Below are 19,083 nucleotides of genomic sequence, written 5' to 3'. Positions count from 1 at the left end.
TCCCCAGGAGTTTTGAATCAGAACCAAGAGGTTCCAGCCCAGACCGGTTGCTCCTTTGAATAGAGGACTTGTTAACCCAGCTGCCATTGTTTTCATTGGAAATTTTCTCCTCCCAAGTTCTGTACAGATGGGGAGGGAGAAGCAGGAGGCAGCGGGCGGAGAGGGGAGGAAGGACTTTCTGCGCCTCCACACTGCCCCGTCCCTGGTTTCAGTGCATCCCTGAGGCCTAACAGCAGGCCTACCCTGGAACTCTTGAGATACTGTGGGGTCTTCCCAGTAGATTTCCTGTTTTGCTTAGCTCAGCTAGAGTTCATTTCCATCCCTCACGACAAAAGCAGTCCTAAAAAATTCGGAATGGAGTGAACAGAGTGTTGGCGCATTATATATAGGGTACATTCCCAAACTAAATATGGTAAAGGCTCACTTACCCAGAGGTCATGAGTGTGTCCCCTTGCCCACACAGAATGCTATGGAAAACCCAGAAGGAAGAAAGAGTGCCTCTCGTTCTATCTGCCTGACTGCAGGGCGAGGCCAGGAGGGGACAAATCATAGAGCAGAGTGAAGATTAGGAGATGAACATGGATTGGAACTTTGGGAGCAGAGGCCAAAGATGCCAGGATCTACTGGTCAAACAGAGTAGGCAGAAACCAAAGAGGAGCGGGCCAGGGTCCAAGCAGGTGGGAGGAAGCCACCCTTTGTGCACCAGAGAGCCCTGATGAATGTTGTCTGTGAATGGACACCCCTCTTGAAGGCCAGGACCATTGTCACTGGCACCTTCCATCTTTGCTAGAGCCACTGAGTCCTGAGGCCAGTTCCTGAGGCCCGGTCAGGCTTAAGGGAGGCTCACAGAGCTATGCACTGGTTCCATGAGTAGTCCACGGGGCTGGACTCCACACTTCTTCACTCTTCTTTGGGAAGCAGTCTTAGCAAGCTTGATTAACCAACTACCCAGCCCACGATGGATGGGAAATCCCACATTAGAATCGGGGAGAGATGCTATTAGAGGAATCCCAGTGACAGTGGCGGGAACTGATAGGCCACCACAGGGCTTCTCCACCTCAGCACAAACGACATCTGGGCTCAGTTGATTCTTTGTTGCAGGGAGCTGTCCTGTGCATTGCACAATGTTTACCAACATCCTTCTGCCCACTAGATGCCAGTAGCACTCCCTCTATTCGTTGTCAAACAAAAATGTCCCCAACATTGCCACAAGTCCCTGGAGGACAAAACCATGCCAGGTAGAGAACGACTGTGCTATAAGAAGAGAGTGACAAACAGTTTTAAAATATTCACAAGAACAACAACGAAACTGCAACAGCCCAGGCCAGTTAAAGGGGCAGAGCTCAGCATCAGTCCCTGGCCCTCAAGGGTGAGTCGTTTATAGCAGAGTCACACCATGCTTTCCACTGACCCAGAGCTTCCCTGGCTGGCTCTCCTGCCCCTCTATCACGCTGACGGAAATCCCCCCAGAGTGACAGAGCTGGCCATCCCATTTAAGAAGGCCCCTTCTCAGAAAGAAAGTGGGGAGAAATGTGCCTCCACAGGGCGGCAGCACTTCCCTGGGGAGGACGGAACCATGGGATTTTTTTTTTTCCTCTCTTTAGCATCCTTTGACAGTGACTGGCACATAGCAGACCCTCACTAAGTGGAGTTAAATGCAATTTTAAAGGTTTCTACACTGACTCCATATTGTTTTGGGACTCATTGGAGGCCGAGATCCTCTCAATACTTGGAGGGCCATCCGCAATTCTGCCTCCCTGCCCTGGGGCCTCTCTCCCATGACCCTTCCCACCTCTCCCAGAACCTTGACCTCCCCCCCACACCCCCACCCCCGCCCCACCTCCACCCTGCCCCATGCTTATCATGTAAGTCAAGAGGAGGTAAGAGGCTCTTAGCCCAGTCAGAGCCCTGCTGTGGTGCAGAGTCAGATATATGGGGTGTTCGAGGTGGCCAGCGCCCACGGAGTCTTGACTTGTAAAGAGGTACTGCCGTCGACATCTGGGGTCTCTCAAATCCTAGTCTCCTCTTTTTGTTCAGAACGTCAAAAACCTGACCTGAGTCGGATTAACTGCTCTCTGGCCTCTGAACAGGATGGTTGTGTGTGCAAATGTGTGGGTGACTGTGGGCGTGCTTGGGAGAGGGAGGGAGGATGTGGGACCATGTTCACGTGTGCGCATGCGCTGGCAGGGCCCGAACGCAAGGTTTCAGCTTCAGGTTATTCAGGGCCTGGATTCGGTTGCTGGAAGCAGGTATTGGGTTGGCCAAAAGGTTCGTCCAGTTTTTGGGTTTTTTTTTTTTGGTTTTATTTTTTGTCGTACGCGGGCCTCTCACCGCTGCGGCCTCTCCCGTTGTGGAGCACAGGCTCCGGACGTGCAGGCTCAGCGGCCGTGGCTCACGGGCCCAGCCGCTCCGTGGCATGTGGGATCCTCCCGGACCGGGGCACGAACCCGCGCCCCCTGAATCGGCAGGCGGACTCCCAACCACCGCGCCGCCAGGGAAGCCCGGTTCGTCCAGTTTTTTCGGTAAGATGACTCTAGTGGCACTTAGTTGTCTTTAACTTCATTCAAAACAGTTTCGTTAGTTTGTATGTGAGAGCTGTCATATCAGTCTGCATTTAAAAAAAGACTCATCAAAATTGGTGAATTTTTGTGTAGCCATTTTAATATGGAAGAAAAAAAAGCAACATTTTCGGCATATTATGCTTTATTGTTTCAAGAAAGGTAAAAACACAACCAAAATGCCAAAAAAGATTTGTGCAGTGTATGGAGAGGTGCTGTGACTGATCGAACGTGTCAAAAGGGGTTTGCGAAGTTTCGTGCTGGACATTTCTCACTGGACGGTGCTCCACGGTCGGGCAGACCAGTTGAAGTTGATAGCGATCAAATCGAGACATTAATTGAGAACAATCAACGTTACACCACGTGGGAGATACGCCGACATACTCAACATATCCAAATCAAGCATTGAAAATCATTTGCACCAGCTTGGATACGTCAATCGCTTTGACGTTTGGGTTCCACATAAGCGAAAAAAGCCTTCTTGACCGTATTTCCGCATGCGAGTCTCTAATTAAACATAATGAAAACGTTCCGTTTTTAAAACAAATTGTTACGAGAGATGAAAAGTGGATACTGTACAATAATTTGGAATGGAAGAGATGGTGGGGCAAGTGAAATGAACCACCACCAACCGCACCAAGGCCGGTCTTCATCCAAAGAAGGTGATGCTGTGTATATGGTGGGATTGGAAGGGAGTCCTCCATTATGAGCTCCTTCCAGAAAACCAAACGATTAATTCCAACGAGTACTGCTCCCAGTTAGACCAACTGAAAGCAGCACTCGACGAAAATCGTCCAGAATTAGTCAACAGAAAACGCATAATCTTCCATCAGGATACTGCAAGACCGCAAGTTTCTTTGATGACCAGGCAAAAGCTGTTACAGCTTGGCTGGGAAATTCTGATTCATCCGCCGTATTCACCAGACATTGCACCTTCGGATTTCCATTTATTTCGGTTTTTACAAAATTCTCTTAATGGAAAAAATTTCAATTCCCTGGAAGACTGTAAAAGGCACCTGGAACAGCTCTTTGCTCAAAACGATAAGTTTTGGGAAGATGGAATTATGAAGTTGCCTGAAAAATGGCAGAAGGTTGTGGAACAAAAGGCTGAATACGTTGTTCAATAAAGTTCTTGGTGAAAATGAAAAATGTGTCTTTTATTTTTACTTAAAAACCGAAGGTACTTTTTGGCCAACCCAATACCTCAGCTAGAGGCCTCTTTCATCCCAGCGGCGTGGGCCTGGGCATTTCCTTTTGCACTAGAAACGGGTGCTGCCATTAGTCATGCCAGTGGCTGGACAGTGGGGAGGCTGGGCTGGAGAGCCAAGGCTCCCTCCGAGCTGGGACAGGGCCACACGGTCAGACTTTCGTCAGGGACAGAAAAGAATGGCCCATGGCAGGCATACAAGGCTCCTGGACCATAGCCACTGGACAGGAGGGTCACATTGCTGGACGTCAAGGTTGAGGCACACAGCCTGGCATGGGCCCCAGGACCTGAGTAGACCTTTACAATCACCTTGGAAGAGGTCGAGGGGCAGGGAAATTTGCATCATGGGAGTTCCCAAAGGCTCCGTCCTAAGAGATCTGATCTGAAATCCAGGGCTAGCCATGGAAGAAGTTGGGCTGGTCATGAGTCCGGTCCCGACTGGGTGCTAGTTTCCAGTGCAGGGTCCATGACAAACTCTTGTTCCTGCAGCCAGGAACCAGAGACACTGAGAATGCCAGTTGCAGGAAGACCCTGGGACAATCCTTCAGGGTGGCCAAGATGAACTGGGAGTTCCAGAATAAGCAGCAGAAGGTACAGCAGAGAAAAGGATGAGGATTCACACTGAGAACACACTTTGGGGGACGTGTCCCAGGCACCTTGCCAAGTGCTGCGTCATATACCAGCTCGGGGATCTTCAAAGCAAAGCCCAAGGGCACTGGGGCACTAGACGATTCAATGGACAGATGAGCAAACCGAGGCTCAGAAAGAGGAGATGATTTTCCTGACATCACACAGCCATTAAGAGCAGAGCCAGCATTCAAGCAAGGTCAAGAATGAGGTACAGAATGTCCAGCCATCAATAGACTCGTTAAATAAATAATGGTTTATTTATGGAATACTAAGCAGCCATTGACATTTCTTGGTAGAAGAAATTTAATGACCTGGAAAGATGTTCAAGATATACAGTTGAGTGGAAAAAAAAAAAAACAGGTTACAAAACAGCATGTGCAAATGGGGTGTTAAAAACTAAAATACAGAGGTGCGATTTCCAAGAAAAAAAATCAAAATATTAGCAGAGACTATCTCTGGATAACAGGAGTAGGTGTGATTTCTATTCTATGTCTTCATCCATTGTTTCTTACAAGGATCATTTTGTAACAAGGACAAACCTGACAGAAGGAGCCCAGGTTGTGTTTGGGGGCAGGGTGGGGGGGGGAAGGGAGGGGCTGGATTCCAGGGCTGAACGGACCGGAGGGTGTGGTAGGAAGCAACACCCTCCTCAGAACACTTGGACTTCTTCTGGATCAGGCAGCAGGCAGAGTTGGGTGCCTGCCTCTGCTAGGGGAAGCCCGGCCTGGCTCTGTGTGCACCCGTGATTGAGTTCCACCCCTTTGGGCCTGTACTCGCAGGGCAGGTGGGCGTGGGGAGAGGGCAGCGTTGGACTGGGTTTATCCTGGGTGTGCGTCGTGGGAAGAGCCGGGGAGAGTTGCTTAAATGCATGCCTTTTTGCCAAGTCTTCAGTTTAGGGGCGACAGGGGGCTCGCTCAAAAGTCACGAGTGGCCGTGTGAGCTCAGTCCTCTGGAACCGTGGCTCTCAAACTTCTGAGACCCAACAACAAGCCTGAAAACATTTACAAATATTTTATAATACTTTAATAACCTGAAAGTAAATTTGTTGATAATACAACCTACCTACAGGCATAATAGATATTGTCAGTCAATCTGATGCCCTAACTGTATTAGAAAGGAAAGAAATCGTTTCTAATAAAACAACAAGTATTTCAAGATGTAAATGCTCAGGCAAGACTATACAGTACTAGACAGCATCCCCTCACCTCCACCACCGCCACCAAAGGCACACACAGATTTCCAAAACTCTCCTTAGGGGAGATTCAAGCCAGAGGACCACTGGTTAGAGTAATCATCCCTGGTGTATAGTGAATGCTTTCTCAGAGCCAGGCTCGCTTTCTCTCTCTCTCTCTCTCTCTCTCTCTCTCTCTCTCTCTCTATATATATATATATATATATAGTCATCTAATCTTCACAACACTATGAGGTAGATGCTCTTATAAGCCCCATTTTACAGATGAGAAACAGAGGCCCAGAGAGGTTGAGTTACTTGCCTAAGGTTGCACAGCAAGTGAGCCGGGGAGCTGGGATTTGAACCCAGGCAAACTGGCTTTCCTGGGGGAGGAGGCTCAGCCTGAGGGAACTGGGTCAAATCTGAGGAGCATGGCCCCAGGCCCTCTGAGCTGCAGTGTTTCTCAACCTCAGCACAATTCATATTATGGGCTAGATAACTCTTTGTTGCGGGGGCTGTCCTGGGCAGAGTGAGAAGTTTAGCGGCATCCCTGGCTTCCACCCATCAGATGCCATTACACCCCCTGCATCGGTAACGACCAAAATGTCGCCAGACATAGTTAGAGAGCTACTGGCTTAGAGAATCAAGGTAGAATCTAGAGAAGGCACAACCTGAGCCAGGTCTGCAGATACGGGAGAATTTCTGGAGCTAGAGAAAAGCGGGGCAATGCCCTAGGGGAGGGATGGGAATGACATGGGTATGGCAGGAGTGGGTGGTTCTAGGGAGGACATGGGAAAGGGGGTCTGGGTGGCCATGTGCACAGAGATAAAGAGAAAAATTGAGGGACTTCCCTGGTGGCGCAGTGGTTGGGAGTCCACCTGCCGATGCAGGGGATGCGGGTTCGTGCCCTGGTCCAGGAAGATCCCACATGCCGCGGAGCATCTGGGCCCGTGAGCCAGGGCCGCTGAGCTTGCGTCCGGAGCCTGTGCTCCGCGGCAGGAGGGGCCACAGCGGTGAGAGGCCCGCGTACCACAAAAAAAAAAAAATTTTTTTTAAAAGAGAAAAATTGAGATCATGTGGCCAGAAGGAGGGGCAGCTGCCTTCCTTCCTGGTTCCTCTCCTGACCTCACATCCTGCCCTGAGAGAGGACCCCTGATGAAGACAGCACCAGCAAACGATTTTGGTTGAGAATCCCACATTGATCAGAATTTACTTGGCCTTTCCAAGCCCACTGCACCCCCCTCTAAAGGTTTGCATGACTTTCCGACCCTCAGATGAATCACTCCCACACGTGGAGATCCATCTCCCTGTTTTGTAACCTCCCCTCATTCTTAGCCAGTATCCCAGCCACACCTTCTTGGGCCCTGAGAGCCATTTGCAGTCTCCTCAGCAGGCAGGCAGAAGGAGAAGGGGTGGGGGACTCCTGGCCTGTAACCCTGAGAAGGGCGAGGAGCAGGGGAGACAAATGCCCTGGGCTGATCAGTGAGGAGCCCCCTGCAAAACCTCCTTCACCTCTTGGCTCTCAGTTGAGTCCCTCTGCGGGGAGAAGCGATTCTCAGACAACCCTTTGGCCACTACACTTGGCTCTGGACTGGAATAATTAGATCTGGAGCCAGGAATGATGTCATGCCTCTGCGGGAGACTAGAGGACGACTTTGAGCAAGGCACTCACTGTGGCCTCAGCTCTCTTCTTTGTCTAGTGAACTAGGGTGGACTTGGTAATTTTTAACACTCTTGCACTGACATTCTGATTTGAAGATGAAAGCCTAGGCAAGTCCCCCTTGGAAGGGTATGGCGGCCATGGCTTTGCATACCCAACTCACTTCCCCTCCTTCTTCCTCTAGTTTCCCCGAGAGCCTCTCTCCTTCCCCAGGTGGTACTGATGCGGCTGTCAATATGATGCCCTACCTTATTCCAAAGGTGTAAGGGTGGGTGAGCGTCCCAGGTAGAGGACACTCCCTATGTTGATTGGTTCATTAATGGACATGCTCCTGTGTGAGCCAGTTAAGACTCTTCCCTGCGATATGAAAGACAGAAATGACGTTTAAAGGGACTTATTAGGCTAGAAAGGTGTGAGTCTAAGGCTACCAGCTGTCATCTTCCTGACACAAGAAGAAAGCCAATCTATAGAATAAAGCCAGGATACAGAGCACAACAAAGCTGAGAGCCCAAGAGACAGATAAAGCCTTGATGATATTGTTTGAATCCCTGGATCAAACTGTGCCTGACAGTGATGCCCAGTTGTGAGTTAATTCTCTTTTTGCTTAAGCTGGTTTAATGTGGGTTTCTGTAACTTACAACTGAACCAGTCCTAACTAATACAGCCCTTCAGCAGTAGGGCTATGCGAGGGGGTATTGAGTATATGGAGGGGTAGAATCTGCCAGCTTATACCTCCAGCCCAAGGCAACAAACCTCAACCGCCCCACATTTATCTCTCCTGCCATGTGCTTTGACGGTCCCTTAGCCTCAGCCTTACGGAGGGGCACTCTTCTAACCTAACTTATGACCCAGTGCCATCGTGCATGTTTTTCAAGCCCAAAGCTTGGTAGCAGCTTTGAAAAAGGATGTCCTTGCCCCAAGTCACATAGCACCCAGGAAGACAGGCAAGTGGACTCTGTAATGCACAGCTTTGCTATGACTGAACTGTTTCCTCTCAAAATTCGTATGCTGAAGCCCTAACCCCCAATATGACTATATGTGGAGACAAGGCTTTTAGGAAGCAATTAAGATTAAATGAGATGATACGGGTGGGGTTCTGACCAATAGATTGGTGTCCTTTTAAGAAGAGGAAAAGATAAATCTCTCTGCAAGCACGGGCTCCAAGGAAAGGCCACATGAGCACAAAGCTAGCAGGCAGCCGTCTGCTCACAAGGAAGAGGGCCCTCACCAGAACCTGACCATGCTGGAGCCCTAATCTCAGACTTGCAGCCTCCAGAACAGTGAGAAGATAAATGTCTGCTGTTTAAGCCACTCAGTCTATGGTATTTTGTTATGACAGCCAGAGCTGACTGAGGCACACTCCTCTCCACCCCCACCAGAAGGCCCCATGTGGTGGTGAAGACATAATTCTTAGCCAAGAGCTCTCAGCATTTACCACATGCCAGGCTGTTCTAAGCGCTTTCCATACTTTAACTCACTGAGTCCTCCTAACAATACTGTGAAATAGGCAACATTACAGGTTTCCCCTGATATCTGAAAGCAGAGAGTTCCTATGAAAGCTTTTGTAAGCTGAAATGGCATAAGCAAAGGATTTACCTTAGGAGATGAAGCACAGATGCTCAGACACAGTTCAAAGCTATGGTAACTTGATGCTGAGATGCTGACTGTAATTCCTGGGAAGGAGCTTGGTGCGCCACCCTCACTGCTTGGGGTGCACGCTGCCTCTGTAATGCTTGCTGCAAAACTAACGCTGAACTCTATCTTCACTTTACGCCTTTTTTTCATAAAAGCAAAAATCCTCTTTGGATTTCAGTTAGCAAAAACAGGTACTAATGTAGGTCTTTTGTAAAAGCGAGGTGGCGTAGAGCAAACTTTCAAAAAGTGGGAGATACCTGTATAACCATTATACAGATGAGGCAGCTGAGGCACAGAGAGGTTTGGGAAACAAGGTCACACGGTAATACTGTAAAACTGGCTTCTAACCCGGCAATCTAAATCCAGCACTCCTCAACTCTGAGAAACTAAGGAAGGAGAGAAAGGCAAGACTGCCCACGACCACCTGAGAGAATCAGCAGAAGTGGAAGGCCCTGCATTCAGACACGGGACAGTGCTGTGTGGGAGAACAAACTTGGTTCCCAGCTCGGCATAGTCCACGGGACGTGCCCTGCCGCTGCGTGCCCTCCAGGAAGGCGCCATAAGGGCCATTCTCCATTCAGTAGCCCTGTGACCTAGCCTAAGTCATGTGAAAAATAGGAGGTAGACAACAGGATGCTCAAAGCCCTTCCCATTCATTCTGTGGCTCTAAAAGTACACAGGCACAGCCCCTCTGCATGGGGGCTGCTGCCAGAGAAACTGTATGGAATCAGATCACCCAGCATGTCCCCCCTGGGGTCTGTTCATTCTGGCTCAGGGCCTGGCACGGATTCCAACTCACCCCTGAGGGGAGCAGAATCTGCTTTGCCCCCAAACATCCCCAAGCACTAGAGCTGAGGGCTTACCCCAGGCCCACTCCCTCTGAGACCTTTCTGGAAGCCTCATCCAACCCTAGTGGACAAGTGCCACGACATAATGACCTGGCCAGGCCCCCAAAAATCCTTGTGTGATGGGGCATTGAATACTTCCAAGAGTCATCTCCTTGTCTCCAGTGGTCCCCAGTGCCTGGGACCCTGGGCTGGTGTAAAATGGTGGGTTGCAACCCCTTGTAGGAATGGACTCAGACCCCACCCCCGTGTTCAGATGCCCTGTGGGATGCTGGAACCAGGGACTCGGCCCATAAAGGGCCTCTGGGGTCTCCTTGTAATGGCGCCCAAGGCCCACCAGGTGTCACTGTGTAGCCGGCGCGATGAAGGGTGATGGCGGGAGGATTTTCTCCACCACCGACCCTAGGGATTGGGGAAGCAAAGGCAGGAGGCCCGGGTGGAGCAGAGTGGTGGCCCTGTCCTCCGGCCTGCAGGCCAGCGGAAGCACCCCCTTCGAAGACACATGTCGTGATCCGTGAGCCTGGGGACAGCAGAGGTCTCCGTCCAAGGCCTGAAATGAGATAAGGCGGAGGTGGGAGAGCAATTTCCGATCTGTCTGCCAGGCCACGTTTCCCCATCCCAGCAAGCCCGCCCTGGGACTGGGTGCCCTCCCACCCGCTCCAGGAGCTCCCCTCAGCTTCCTGGGGCCCCTTCAGCCCCCACCCACAGGGGCCAGTGAGCCATGGAGACTGCGTGCATCTCTTCAGGGCCAGAGAGCAGAGCCCCTGATCTCACCCCCAAGCAAAGCTGGTTCAAAGTCAGGCAGGGCTGGGAAGACTCAGACTGGTCACTTCCAGCCTAACCAGAGCCCCAAAGGCTTGTCACCCAGAAGCCAGCAGGCCCCGACACTGGCTTCCGTCCCATCCTCCTCCGGCCATGGAGGGAGGCGGGAGGAAATATGTTTTCTTGTCCTCACCTATTCCAGCCTCTAAATCCTGAGGCTCCGCGCACTGGAGGCCCTGGGTATTGCAGTGGAAGGACTTGGAGCATTTTAATTTCCTCAGGCTCCACCCACCTGAGGACAGCTGTGGGCTCACTCGGCAGCTCCCAGAGGTCGAGTTACACTTCTGGCAGTTCTGGTTCTCCAGGTGGGCCTCAAGGGAGGGAATGTCAAAATGAAGAGGGGCGGGCGTCCCCCGCAGGCCTGGGGCTCAGCCCCTCCAGCTCCAAGCCCTTCTGTCTCTGACAGCCACGCAGAGACCACCACCTAGCACTTCCCTGGAAAGGAAAATCAAAGCGGTTGAGGGGGGGAAGAGAGCAGTAGCTCTGTGAGTGACTCAAAGCCCCATGGGTGAGATGGAAAAGGAAGGCAGGGGATGGGAAGAGGCCCAGGAAAAGCAGGGGATGCAGGGGTGGAAGTGAGGAGCCGGCTGAGATAGGGGGTTGAGGGGTTTGGTCTGGGTAATGGCTACTGAAGGTATCACAGGTGTGGTGGGTGCATCGAACTAAAAAATTCTGTTAGCATAAATCTCCCACTGTCCTTCCTTTATGCATCAAAGCACAAATACAAACTGATCACCCACTGGAGGCTGCACTGTGCCAGGCAATATAAGGGAGACACCAGATGCATCCTGCTCCGAAAGGCGTTACGGTCTAGGTCTAGGCAGGAAGACAAGACTTAAGAACGAGAACACTTGTGTGTGTGTGCATAGCATGCAACATTGGCTGAGCGAGCTTGTGATAACTGTACAGGTGTGTGAGACCCCAGCTATTAAATATTTGCTCACGGCTGCTCCCTGATCATTCCTAGCATAAAAAATACAACAAACATACAAGACTCCCAGAAGCCCTGCCTTATTTCCAGTGTCTGCTCAAGATTTTGCACCTATATGTGTCTGTGCGTGTGTGTGTATGTATGTGTGTTTGCGTGTGTGAGACCAGGCATATCAGTAGCATCTGTAGCTTTGTGCTTGGGAGTCCTAGATGAAGGAGTTTCTAAGAGTTGTTGCATGTCAGAGCAGCAAAGGAACGCAGGGTTCCCATAGGCCTCTCGCTATACAGAAGGGGAGGAGAAAGTCCAAGGGGCTAAATCATATGCCTCAGGTCACTCAGCAGTGAACAAGGTAATAAAATTGGCCATGAAGCTTATCTCATGTAAGGCTGACACGTGGGCTCACTGGAGGGCAGAGGTGGAAGCAGTGTTGGAAGTGGACTACGGGAACGCTTGTTTCCTCTACGGCCTATGACAACAGAGGGGAAGGTGGGGACACGTGGTGTCGCTGTGCCAACCTGGGACATGACAGTCACTGGGAGACGATGAAGGAAAGTGGTTAAGGGCCGGGCTCTGGAGACAAACTTCTGTGGCTGGAATCCTGGCCCTATTACTTACTAGATGCTTCTTAACATCTCTGCACCTCCATTTCCTTATCTGGAAAATAGCCCGCCCATGCCCCCAACTCCAGCCGTGGGACAAAGCCGGCACCCCTCAACCTGCCTTATTTTCACCAGGAGGAGGCTAGAGCTTCTATCTGTTTTGTCAGGTTTGGGAATTACAGGGTAAATCAATGAAAAAGGAAGCTCATGAGCTGGGAAGCCCAGAGGGTAAACTCTGGGTCCCAGCAGCGGTCTCCGGCCGAGGTGGGCTTGCTGGAATCCCGCTGGCCAGGAGCGTTAGGCAGCAGACTGATGCAGCTCCTTTTAACTTTTATCATTTGCTTTACTCTCTTCATTTCCACCCCTGCCCTGCATCATCATATGTCAAAATCAGCAGGAACCATGGAGCCGGCCTTGTCTTCATTTTAGGACAGAGGACCCTGCGCTCAGACGAGAATATTTTTCCTGTGGCTGGTGGGAGCCTCGCCAAGCCTGCCGAATCCAGGCTGGCCACAGCTCAACCCTCTAGGCCGGGTACCAGGCCTTCCTTAGCAACCGCCTCTGAATCACGGCAGACAGCACTCGCTCGTGGGATCTGGCCCCCAGGGTGGGTCCCTGTCAAGAAGCCACACTTGAGCCTGAGCCGGGCAGAGCTGGCGAGAGGAAGCGCGTGGGCTCCGCGCTGGCACGGGGCCGCCTGCCCCTCCACCCCTGCAAGAACCCGTGACAAACAACCTTGCCTGGTGCCCGAGCGCCTGCCAAGCCCTGTCGCAGTAAAACCCTGGCAGACTCCGCAAGGAGTCCAATTTCAGCCCAGCGGGTGGGGGGAACCGAGGCAGCGGGAGCCCAATGTGACCAAGCTCACACACAGTGCTGGCAACCAGAGACGGGGCACCCAGGGCTTCAGGCTGACCCCCGAGCCATCGGGCCACTCCAGGCAAGGCTCTGGGCCTAGCACAGAGCAGGAAAGAACATCGCCTGGATTCCTGCCGGCAGCGGAGCCCAGAGAAAGACCCAGCGCGTTCCATCCAGGGGTCCTCACTGCGGTCCCCTCTCTCCTGGGGTAAAAGAGCCACTGGGGACCCCCAGGAGCTCCCTGGGGCATCAGGTCCAGGCCAGGAATCCAGCTCTAGAGCCTTCCAGCTCCCAGCTGAGTGCCTGGAACAGCAGACATCAAAACCCTGGCAGGCAGAGGGAGAAGGGAAGATTAGATCATTACAGCAGAATGAAGGCAACCAAGAAACCCAGGGAGGGGAGGAGGGACAGGGGCCAAGAATGTGTTCAGGGCAACCTGAAAACGCCTTTAGATTAAAGCTGGCCCAGACACTGGCGGCTTCCCCACTGCCCGAGTTACTGGCCGAGGAAGACCTGCTGCGTCTCCGCCCTTCTGGGGGCCCAGAGCTGGTCCACACACGTGTGTGGCATCGGCACCTAAGTGTCACAAGGGCATTGGGAACAGTAAGCAAGTTCGGTGCTCTGTGTGCAGACGCACATTTGGGCATAAAACACACATGTGCAGGTATACACAGTAGTGGGTGCGTGTGTTTGTGTGCAGTCTACAAACATGTTTTCACCAAGCTCAACGAGAAGCAATCAGTCATCTTCGTGGAATCTTAGCAACCGCCATCCCCAGAAAAGGCTCCTGCCAGCTGGAGCCGAGATGAGTCAGCAGAGGCGGCTGGGGTGGGGGAAAGAGGCGAGCTCTCGCCCTGGAGCCGGCCTCTCCCTTCTCCCGGCCTGGCTGCCTCGCCTGGGTCACTGCTTTGGCACCGACGTCCGAGAACACATTCCTGGAACTGGCCAGCACAGGCCGCTCAAGGGTTTTTCCCTCCTCCTCCCCTTCCTCTCTCCTCCCCACACCCGCCCTTCAATTTTTCCTTCTTGCTGCAAAACCAAAACACTGCACTCACGAGTTCAGGAGCTGGGGCCAGATGGCAGGAGCCAGTGGTGGAGGGGTTGGGACATAGGAGTTGCCCAGGCCCAAGGAGGCCAGGGGCTGAGGACACCTCCCCAGGGCCCTGCTGGGGACTGCTGAATTCGGCTTAACTCCGACTGGTGCTAAAGTGTCATTGCCTGGGGCTCCAGGGAACAGGATTTCAAGGTGGCCCCCAGGGAAACGGACTGTGTCTGCCTCTGCCCCATAGCAGAGCCTGAGGTTGTTACCACGGATGACGGGCGGGAGGCTGAGCAGAGGAAGAGAAAGGCACCATGATTAGTCAGGGCTCTGTTGCCTGAGCGCAGGTTCATTTTATCTTCACAGCAACCCTGGGGGTGGTAGAATTATCTCCTTTTACAGGTGGGGAGATGGCGGTGTAGACAGATAAAGGGATTTGGCCCAAGGTCATGCAGCTATTAGCAATGGAGCTGGATGGAATTAAACCAGGCTGGAGCCGCCTTGAGGGTTTTTACCGATGGACCACACATCCTTTCTTCCTGGGCTGCACCTACCCGGCGCGTGCCAGGATCACTGCACCTACATAAAATAAATACAATAAAACCCAAAATGGCTAGTGCTGTCCCTTATCCCTCTCCCCTCCCGAGCGAACAGATCTGGGTGAAAAGCCATCTGCAACCTCAGCAACAGTGGCGGCGGAGGCAGGGGCGGGAACAGCCTGGCCCAGCCTGAATCCCTGGCCTCTTTACTGGAGGCAGGAAATGAATAAAAGCTAAATGAGTCTGAAAATGCCAGGAGGCAGTGTTTATCCCCGTCTCCCTCCCCCTCCCCCTGGCAAGGACCGTGTATAGTTACAGTTTAATCTTGGAAATGCCAGACAGCTGTTCCCCGTTGCTAAGAGACTGGCCCACATTATGCAGATGTCAGGGACCTCAAATGTCTGCCGGAAATTAGAGATCATGTTGGAGGAGCAGAGGGGCCTTCTCTCTGCTGGGGAAGCGCAGCAGGAGACACCCACGCCCCCAGGGTGGGGGTGGTTTGTAGACGGCAGAAATAAGGGGCCCACCCCTTCCCGGGTCTTCCCCTCTGAGGATCTGGATCCTTCGCTGTGCCCACTCTGCTGCCCTGGCTCCCTCCTTCCTGCATATCCCACTCCACATCCATCCAGCCCCTCCACCTTGGACAACTGTACAGATGCCCATCTCCACCCTTCCCCTCCAGCTTTCCTCCTGGAGCATCCTTCTTCCCTCCAGTGTCCTCTGTCTGTTGTGCAATCTTCCCTGCCACCGGGATGCAGCTGAGCTGGCTGGGACTGAGCTGGGAGGAGAGACGGGCCCCACTCAAGGAGGAGGGGATCCCAATCCCTGAGCCCCCCTCACCTGGAGCTGAAAATGGGTGCACATGCGCGCGCGCACGCACCCTCTGTGACATCCTCCCTCACCGCCCCCACGGAAACCTAAGAGAAGGCCATTGCCATGGTAACCACAGGCTACAAGAGCTGCTGCATCCCTGGTCCCTGGGGAAGGGGAGCTGCCATCTGGGCAGAGGGCGGGGGAGGAGGAGGGGAAGCCCTTTTCCAAACCCGCACTGTAACATGGACCCTGACTGAAAGTGACAGGGGAATCTATCAGGGCCCTGGAGTGGGAGGGGGCAGGCACAGATCCTCACTCAGGTTGGAGAGGGGCTCAGAGAGGCTGCTGGGTGGTGCCAAGGGAGCAATGGCACCCGCAGGGTCTGAGGGATGACCGTCGGGCATTGTGGAGGTGGGAGATGGGATGGGGCCTGGGTGCAGAGTGGGCGCTGAGTGCCTGCTGTTCCCCTGAGAGTCCACTGGGTACCTTGAGGGCAGAAACTTTATCGCACTGCCCTTGCATCCAGGCGGTATCTGCTCTCCCTGCTGCCAGTTGAGTGACCTTGGCTTCCTCCAGTCTCATAAAATAAAGCCAGGCATACTTTATGTGTCATGGAAGGTGGCTGTGAAGATAAGAATGGCGCGCACGTGCGTGTGTGTGTGTGTGCCCATAGATCAAAGCCCTTTAGAGAAAGGTTCCTAGAAGCCCCATGAAAGCAGGGCTATATTACCACCCAACCAGCCTTCCCTGGAGATGCTGGTGACGCTGGTGGGAAGGCGATGCTATTTACACAGCTTTCCTTCCACATGGCCAGATCTTCCTCCCTGCAAGTGGACACTACCCTCAAAGAGTGCCTCACTGACTTTGTGCCCTGGCTCCTCTAGCCAGCTCCTCCCCTTGCATGTTCCTACAGCAATGGTGATGTGAGATGGGGAAACTGAGGAACAGAGACTTCCAAGACCTGCCCGAACCATCACAGACCATTAGCTCCTCCATGGCCCCTCAGAGCTGCCCACCCTGTACCTGTGTCCTCCAGCCTCAGCCCCTGCCCTGGATTTAAACCCCAGGAGGACCATGACCTCTGTCCCCACCAGTCAGATGTCCCAGGTCCCTCCCCAGCGTGAGCTGGGCAAGTAACCAGACCTCCTTAGCTCTCCTTTCCCCTTCTGGAAAATATAATAGTATGGACGTCTTAGGGTTGCTGTGAGGATTGGATGAGATAAAACATGTAACCTGGGCTTCCCTGGTGGCGCAGCTGTTAAGAATCCGCCTGCCAATGCAGGGGACACAGGTTCGTACCCTCGTCCGGGAAGATCCCACATGCCACGAAGCAACTGCCCGTGCGCCACAGCTACTGAGCCTGCGCTCTAGAGCCCGTGAGGCTCAACTACTGAAGCCTCTATGTCTAGAGCCCGTGCTCCACAACAAGAGAAGCCCACGCACCGCAGGGAAGAGTAGCCCCTGCTCGCCGCAACTAGAGAAGGCCCACACGCAGCAACAAAGACCCAACTCAGCCAAAGATTAATTAATTTTTTTTTTAAGTATATAAAAAAACACGTAACCTGCTGAGTTCCGGCTAAGATGGCGGTACATTTCCGTTCTTTTATTAAAGTGGAGCCAGTCGCTGGGCGCTGCCTCCTAAGGTGTCAGGTTTCAGCAGTGAGAGAAGGGGGAACTCCTTGGGCTGCATGCACACCTGCTCTCCCCTCAGCACAGCAACCGATTTCTGCCTCTTTGGAAGGTTCTAGACGGTTTGTCCAGGACAGAGCACCTGGGAGAACTCTGAGGACAGGCACCAGCCATAGAGACCTGGGAGGTTCTTTGGGACCTCAGAGAAGATGCTGCCCCAGAAAAAGAGTGGATGGTGGAGGATGGTGTGCCGTCACCCCGCCCTCCCCCCTTTCAGGCCGTGGAAACTGCTGAAACTGCTGAGCCAGGAAGGATTTGGTGCCGAGCAGGAGCCACCGAGACCGAGCATGGCTGGCTCCCAGTTCATTCAGCCACTCGCGGCGCTCTGAGGCCTTCACTTGGCAGGAGGGAGGACGGAGCAGCTGCTCAATCTCATCTTTGTTCATCTCTCTCCCCTCGGCCTCTCCCCATCCTTTCATTTCCTTCCCCCCAGCTTTCTCTCTCCCTCATTCACTTTCTCGCCCTTTCTCTGTTCCCTCCCCCTTTCATCCTTCCCTTGAAGCCGATTTCTTGCTTTCTCATCCTTTCTTCTTCCTCCGAGCTCAGAATCACACTTGGCAGGCAGTCCTCCCTCCCACCTCCCTCCCTCCCCTGTGTCCTTCCCTCCACCCTCTCCTCCAGCAGCTTCTCTTCCCTCCCCCTCTCCATTTCCTCCCTCCTCCTCCTTCCCTCCTGCTTCTCCTTTCTCTCCCCTCTTATCCTCCACCTTCTCTTCTCTATCTCTTCTTCACTTAAAGGAGACACTCTGAGTCCCCAGACAGACAAAGCCAGGTCAAGGTCATCCATCATGCCCTCCCCAGCCCTGATCTGGGGGATTGGGGTCCAGAGACCAAGGTCAGAGCTGAGCAGAAAATCAGAGTAGGCTGGAGAGAGTCTGTCTCGGCGTCCCGACAACCCCTAGGGCACCTGGAACCCTCTCCCTACCTGGGGTTCCTATGCCAGGCCACCTGCTTCTTCCAAACGCCCCACCTGGCTCCCAGCTCCCTGCTGCGTATGCTGCCAGTGGAGCAGGGAATGTCTGAATCCTGACCTTCCCTGGCTCTGCTTACCTCCTTACTCTCTGCCCTGGTGAGTACAGGTGAGAAGGCAAGAAAGAAATCAGAAGGGGTAATAACCTGCTTCGAACTGGAAGGAAACTGGGGGAGGGTTGTTCCGTATATGAGGGGCACGTTGCACTAGGAAAAGCGTGAGGCTTTGAGACCAGACAGGCTGAGCGTGAATGTTGACCCTACTTCTTAGTAGCCAATGACCTTGAGCAAGACACTCTGCACCTCAGTGTCCACGTCTGTACAATGGGGATAGTAAAAGGGCACCTCCCTCCCAGGGCAGTGGTGAGAACCAGGGAGAGAACGCAGAGGAAGCGCTTGGCACTCGATGGCTGCTCCTACCTAAGCGCCAGTTTTCTCTCCTTAGAGAAAGAAGGCTGCGTGCAGGAGATGGGTTTGTTCTGGGTGTTGATGGATGGATAATAATAGTAATCATACTTCTATTTTGGTTGACACCAGGTGCTATGCTAAGCACTTTGAATGCATTGTCTCCTTTAAATCCCCAGCAACCTTATGAGGCAGTTCTTTTTTTTTTTAATCTCTGTGGCTGGAAGTTGAGGCTCAGCAAGGCTAGGCAATTTGCCCCAAGTCACACAGCAAGGTGGAGAAGCAAAATTCTTAACTCCTCTGCTATCACTTGGGGTGGGGGGTGTGGCATAGCAGAGTGACAGCTGGTAAGACCAAGCCAACCTGCAAACCAGGCACGAGCAGGGAATAGAGGGCCTGGGTGTGCTTAGGGGGAAATTCTGAGGCCACCGCAAGCCCACTGCTCCCCCTTGGGTCCGACTCCGAGCCTTCCTGGTTCCTGGGTCAGTGCTCGGCCAGCGCCAGAATTCTTGCTGTTGAACCAGGTGGGGAAGGGAGGGGTGGGTTCGGGTTCCCATCTCTGGAGCACCACGTCCCGGACACTCCCCCTCCTTCCCACGCACACCCCCTGCAATGCTGATAATCCCTGAGGTTCCGTCCAGCCCCTTGTATGGCAAAAATGATCTCTCTTGTGTTTTTGCCACCCTGTGTTGTATAACGGGGATAATCGGCTCCTTC

At 53.0% G+C, this 19,083-nt stretch overlaps 1 protein-coding gene across 1 annotated transcript in view; it reads left to right on the top strand.

Annotated features, from left to right (window-relative positions):
* LRRC74A (leucine rich repeat containing 74A) overlaps positions 1-17,322 on the top strand; it is a gene marked incomplete at its 3' end in the record, with an annotated part of 73,787 nt that extends 56,465 nt beyond the window's left edge. The window contains exon 13 of the mRNA XM_082649357.1: positions 17,211-17,322. Coding sequence (XP_082505483.1) covers positions 17,211-17,322 — 112 coding nt within the window. The remainder of the gene's footprint in view (positions 1-17,210) is intronic.
* Positions 17,323-19,083: the final 1,761 nt, after the last annotated feature.

The sequence above is a fragment of the Grampus griseus genome (assembly GCF_964374135.1).
Source record: "Grampus griseus genome assembly, chromosome: 2".
Classification (NCBI taxonomy): Eukaryota; Metazoa; Chordata; class Mammalia; order Artiodactyla; family Delphinidae; genus Grampus; species Grampus griseus.
The sequence above is the reverse complement of the archived record's forward strand: the minus strand, read 5'-3'. Positions and strand labels throughout refer to the sequence as shown.